Genomic DNA, 6,330 nt, shown 5'->3' with positions numbered 1-6,330 from the left:
TGGCGTGCAGGCCTCTCCTTGGGGTGGCTTCTCTCCTTACTGAGCACAGACTCGGCGGCACGTGGACTTCAGTCCCTGCAGCTCCCAGGCTCTAGGGCACAGACTCAGTCGTTGTGGCCCAAGGGCTTAGTTGCTGTGCAGCATGTGGTATCTTCCCAGACCAGGGTCAAACCCCAATCTCTTGCACTGGCAGGCAGACCCTTTATCCCTGAGCCACCAGGGAAACCCAGGTGTCGTTTCTAGTTGATCGTCGTCCTGACCCTGGGGTCCAAGTGCTCACTGTGCCTTTTTCCACATAGGCCGCCTCATAGGTTGTGGGTCTGGGGAGGCTATGCACTGCATAGCACATACCGTGAAGCCCCATTTACACTGAAGACTGTGTGAATGCCAGCACCCCACCCCAGACACACCTCTTGCCAGAGCTCTGCAGTGAGGACCTCCCTGAGCCCCCAGGTCAACCCCTGTGGACAGCGATTCTTAAGGATTGGGCCGTGGCAGGTTTTATGGATCCACAATGAAAAGAGAAAATAACTTAAGTACTGACAGCTAATGTTTATTGAGTGTTTATGATGAGCCAGACATAGCAGTGACTCTTTTATTTCTGTTGGTGATCCTATGGGGCACCATTGTTACCATCCCCATGTTCCCAATGGGGGCTCTGCGCTTCAAACCACGGCCAGGATTAACGGGCCAAATGGCCACTTCTGAGAACTATTCTGAGTCCGGAGATTATGTCCTTCCTAAATATTTGTGTCCAATTTACCTCTTTTTTTTTTTTAAGATGTTTTTGACATGGACCATTTGTTAAAAAGTCTGTGCTAAATTTGTTACGATATTGCTTCTGTTTTTTGTCTTGGTTTTTTGGCCCATTTGTTAAAAAGTCTGTGCTAAATTTGTTACAATATTGCTTCTTTTTTTTTTTTTTTTTTGCCCGGAGGCATGTGGAATCTTTGCTCCCTGACCAGGATTTGAACCTGCACCCTTTGCACCCGAAGGTGAAGTGTTAACCACTGGACCGCCAGGGAAGTCCTGTGACTTTTTTTTTTTAGTGCATTTTAAAATTTATTTTATTGAAGTATAGCTGATTTACATTGTTTTGTTAGTTGCAGGTATACAACAAAATGATTCAGTATTATATATAATGTATATATATATATATGTATATATATATATGTCCATTTTCACATTCTTTTGTATTATGGCTTATCACAAGATATTGAATGTGAGCTTTGCTGGTGCCTCAGATGGTAAAGAATCTGCCTGGAATTCAGGAAGCATGAGTTCAGTCCCTGGGTTGGGAAGATCCCCTGGAGAAGGAAATGGCAGTCCACTCCAGTGTTCTCGACTGGAGAATCCCATGAACAGAGGAGCCAGGCAGGCTGCAGTCCATGGGGTCGCAAAGAGTTGGACATGTCTAACTGAATGACTAACATTTTCTCTTGAATATAGCTCCCTGTGCTATACAGTAGAACCTTGTTGGTTATCCACTCTGTATATAGTAATTTGCATCTGAAACTGACCTTTCCTTTTGGAAAGATGGTAATGCTGAGCGCTGCCAGGATCAGCCCTGTCTGTGTCTGTCTCCAGCATCCTTTCTATTACTTCCCAGCCACTCCGGTAGTTAGGCCTTAATGTCTTCCTTCTGGCTTTCCCACTTCTCCTTCTTGCTCCTCTTCCTCCCTCCTGTGGCCTGGTCAAGCACAGCTCTGATCTCCCTCCCCTGCTCAGAAATTTTCCAGGCACCCCTCCTGCCTCAGCTGGGATTCAGGGCTCTCCACGTTCAGCCTAATTCCATTTTTTTTTAAAAAATTTTTTATTTAGTTGGCTGCTCTGGTCTTAGCTGTGGCGTGTGGGATCTAGTTCCCTGACCAAGGATTGAATCCAGGCCCCCTGCATTGGGAGTGAGGAGTCTTAACCACTGGGCCACCAGGAACGTTCTCTAATTCCACTTTATCTCTTTTTCTCCTAGCACAGAAGTGCCACCTTGAAGCTAAATTGGTATTCCCAAACTCTTAGGGCCTCTTCCTTTCCCTCTAGTTTTCCACCACCTTGGCCCCTTGAAACCCTGTCCTTCTTCCCCTACTCCTCCTTGAATTCATTCCTTTACTTACTCATCCAACAAACCTGTAATATTTTGAGTGCCTCCTAGGAACTGACTACAGTGTGGGGCTTTCAGTCAGTCCAGCAGCAGAGAGAGAACTGGGGAGTTATCACAGCAGATACTACCAAAGTGGCGGGCCCGAGTCCCTGAGGTGGGAGGTTAACTAGACGGAGTGGGGCGGGGCCTGGGGAAGGCCTCCCCACACAGTTAGCTGTGTCCCACCCCCTTCAACTCCTGGGACTCTCTGCTCCCCCTCTGCTGAGACATTTGCCTTTCTGTATCCCATTTGACAGTCACAGCTAATCTTAGACCTGCAAGTGCTGTATAAATAATGTTAGCAGTTAAATCATACTGTACCAGCTTCTGGCAAATCAAATTCTGGAGATTAGTTATCTTCTAAACCCTCCATAGTGATTACAGGTTTTGGCTGTGCCCCAATCTCAGTGATGTCACCTGACTGGGTGGCTTTGCCATTAGTTTGTTCGGTGAGCTGCTCAGCTCATAGAAAACTGAAGCTTATACCCTAAACTGTAATCAGAGGTTATCTTGCAGGGTTGGGATTATAAAGTAGGTTTCCATCCTATACTTTCTGTGCTCCCATAAATATTTGAATTTTTTACAGCAGACTTGTGCTACCTTTATAATTAGAAATATTCAGTGTTTTTAAGGAAATGAAACAAACCAAAAGAAGTATTACCCTCTTCTTCCAGTCTACTTTTTTTGCCCTGTATTTAACATACAACAGAAAAGCTGGAGACTTCCCTGGTGGTCCAGTGGTTAAGACTCCAGGCTTCCACTGCATGGGGCATAGGTTTAATCCCTGGTCAGGGAAGTAAGATCCTGCATGTCATATGGTGTAGCAAAAAAAAAAAAAAAAGAAAGAAAGAAAGAAAAGTTATTTGGACAAAACCTCTGACTCCCAAGCTCAACAAATAGGAAGTGCTTCAGGTAGGTTGGCCTCTAAGAGGCACAAGTGAATTGTGTTTTGAAGCCTGTAGAAAAAGAGTGTTCTTGAGGAGGGTCTGCAGACAGACCAGATAAATAGCCAGAGCATCCATAACTGCAGAAGGGACCCCAACATCAGAGAAGATGGACTTCACCTCTTCCTACCATCCCTGTGTGTAAAATTTGCCTGGCGTGAGGGTGACAGGAGGGCCAGGGGCCCCTCTCGGTACAGTCACTCTGATCTCGACTCCTTGGAATAAGGGACAGCTCCCATCAGAGCGCACTCATCTGTCTGGATGACTGGGCTCCAGGCCAGCCAGCAGCTGACTCACAAAGCCCTCTCCCAGAGGCTGCAAAGGACACCTGCACTCCAAGAGCCCCTGAGACCTCAGCCTCAAGAACAAGCAACAAGCTTTACCTGTTTTTAGAGTGAAACCTCTTGTCCTTCAACCTGGAGTTCACCCAGAAAGCAGTTCCCAAGTACAGCAACCCTGAGAGTCTCCCTGGTCGGGGAGAGAGCTGGGTGGAGAGGACTTCTGTCAGGAAGTCCATTGAGGCAGGAAGTCCAGCCCTCCACTGAGGGATGAGTGTGGTCCAAAGTGACCTGCAGGGAGGAAGCCAGAGGAATAAATTCTGATTCCTCCTTCTACCCCCAAATCTGCTTGTACCTCTATCCACCAAATAAGTACTTAACTGAATACTTACATTAAAAGTTACTTGTTGTTTATCTGAAGTTCAAGTTTAACTGAGCGTCTTTTGTTGTAATTTGCTTACTCTGCCCTCTCTGTGCACACACACACACACACACACATACACATGCACACACACACACACAGACACTCTCTCTCTCTCACTCTCTCTCTCTCTCTCTCACACTCAGAGAGCCCGGGAGGTGTGATATCCGAGAGTGGCAGGAAGCACAGCCCTTGTGCAGGACTAGGTGGCTCTGTGTACCCCCATCACTCACCCACAACATGCCAGCCTGTATCTCTCCTCTCTGCCTGTCTCACCACCTGTGGTCAATGTGCTTTTTTAAAAAATGCTCTTTCCCCCCGTGGAATGTGCCTTTTCTTTCTGGCCATGCCACACAGCATGTAGGATCTTAGTTTCCCAACCAGGGATTGATTCCATGTCCCCTGCATTGCAAGAGCTGAGTCTTAACCACTGGACCATCAGGGAAGTCCTGATGTGTTTGAATAAATAGCAACTATTAATAGAACAGAATGTATGTTCCAAAACTGCCGTTAACACTAAGAGCACAACAGAAATTGTAGAAATTCTTGTGGGTCAGATGAAATCAGAATATTTCCAGGTCTATTCCAGCAGGCAGACATTTTGCTAGCAGCTCCAAGTCACCGTATAAGCACACGATGCCTTTTCCCCCATCCCTGAAAATGGGTCATGCGGAGGCACAAGAATTATAAACGTGCCCCTCTGTGGCCAGCAGCAGCCTTTCCCAGACTGTTGGCCGAGTCTGCTGTATCAAGTCCTGTGACTGACGGGGCAGAAGGGAGGTGCTCTCAGGTTGCCAGCACCTGCCCGCCGTGCTGGTGAGTTAAGGAGGAGGGATTTGGAATGAGTCGCAGTTCCAAAAATGAGTGAAGGTGGTCAAAGGTACAAACTTCCAGTTATAAAATAATTAAGTCCTGGGGGTGTAATGTCGAGCATGCTGACTGTAGTTAGTAATACTGTATCGTAGGAAATTCCCTGGCATTCCAGCGGTTAGGACTCTATGCTGTCATTGCTGAGGTCCCAAGTTCAATCCCTGATCAGGGAACTAAAATCCTGCAAATGGCTATTTGAAAGTTATTAATGGTAGATCTTAAAAGTTCTCATCACAAGAAAAAAATTTCCATTTGTGAAAATGGATATTAACTAGACTTATCCTGGCAGTCATTTTGCAAAACTATACAAATATGGAATCATTCTGCCATACAGCTGGAACTAATATATTATATATATGTCAATTATATCTCAAATTTTAAAAATTTTGACGGTGAATATTATATTTCTTAAATTTTCTATAGAAGGAAGTCTACAAATGAATAAAATTGTGAAAGAAAATATTCACACTATTCATGTGTGTTAAATAAATTCTGATCATGATTTCTGAGGATATTGAGGATGCCCAGTTCTCTCTCATGGCTGGCCTAGAAAGTTGGGAACCTACTTGGGAAACTCCATTATTTAAAAGGCTAAAAATCCAGGACCTCCCTGGCGGTCCAGTGGGTAACACCCTGCCCTTCCAATGCAGAGGGCGCAGGTTCAGTCCCTGATTGGGGAACAAAGATCCCACATGCTGTGTGGCTCAGCCAAAAAGTGAAAAAGTTAAATAAAAAAGAGGGTGGGATGAATAGAGAGAGTAGCGTGGAAACATATTCGTTACCATATGTAAAATAGATAGCTGGTGGGAATTTGCTGTGTGACTGTGACAACCTAAAGGGGTGGGATGGAGTTCGAGGTGGGAGGTGGGGGGTGGGAGGGAGGTTCAAGAGAGAGGGTGTGTGTATGCTTATGGCTGATTCATGTTGATGTACGACAGCAACCAACACCCTGTTGTAAAGCAATTATCCTCCAATTAAAAAATAATTTAAAAATTTAACATGGTGGAATTAGCAATTAGATTAGATATATGTTAGGGAACATATTGACGGGGGAGAATATCCACGATATATTTTCAAGAAAAAAGGAAGTTTTTTTATGTTCAGTTTGATCCAAATTTGTCACATATGTGTTTTTTATGTGTTGAAAAAAAATGAAAGGCTTATACCTAAAAAAAAAAAGGCTAAAAATCCGATATTCTGTTTTGCAGCTGTTGCTGAGATGAAGGAAGGAACCAGCCCCAACCTGCTGTTCTCTGGTTCTCTCCCAGGAAGCTTACAGGCTGACCACACGCCAGTTTTCTTTCCTCACACTGGTCGCTACCAGCACACCGCTGTGTCTCCACCTATCCAGCTTGGAACACCAGTCCCTGGAAATGTAGCCTTTCCCAGGGTGACCTCCGCCAGGTCCAAGCTCCTACCACCTCTTGCATTTAATCATACGGTTGGCCATATAATACTTTCTGAACACAAAGATGTCAAGTTTAATTGCTCCATCAACATACCTAACATCTACCAGGACAGTGCAACTATTTCTTGGTGGAAAGATGGGAAGGAATTGTTGGGGGTCCATCATGCAATTACTCAGTTTTATCCAGATAATGAAGTTACAGCGGTCATCGCTTCCTTCAGGTAAGTGTTCTCTCTCTCTTTGAGAATGTTATGCTTTTGCTGATTCAAAAG

General features: G+C 45.1%; 1 protein-coding gene across 3 annotated transcripts in view; it reads left to right on the top strand.

Moving 5' to 3' along the window:
- The window catches only part of MERTK (MER proto-oncogene, tyrosine kinase), a 120,973-nt gene that overhangs the window by 28,406 nt on the left and 86,237 nt on the right, over positions 1-6,330 (top strand). The window contains exon 2 of one of the 3 annotated variants that reach the window (XM_040267535.1): positions 5,859-6,279. In XM_040267535.1, coding sequence (XP_040123469.1) covers positions 5,859-6,279 — 421 coding nt within the window. Of the gene's footprint in view, positions 1-5,586; positions 6,280-6,330 lie in introns of those variants that run through there. The other 2 variants (XM_040267534.1, XM_040267536.1) reach the window with 2 other exon arrangements.

The sequence above is a fragment of the Oryx dammah genome, unplaced genomic scaffold (genome assembly GCF_014754425.2).
Source record: "Oryx dammah isolate SB20612 unplaced genomic scaffold, SCBI_Odam_1.1 HiC_scaffold_25, whole genome shotgun sequence".
Classification (NCBI taxonomy): Eukaryota; Metazoa; Chordata; class Mammalia; order Artiodactyla; family Bovidae; genus Oryx; species Oryx dammah.
The sequence above is the reverse complement of the archived record's forward strand: the minus strand, read 5'-3'. Positions and strand labels throughout refer to the sequence as shown.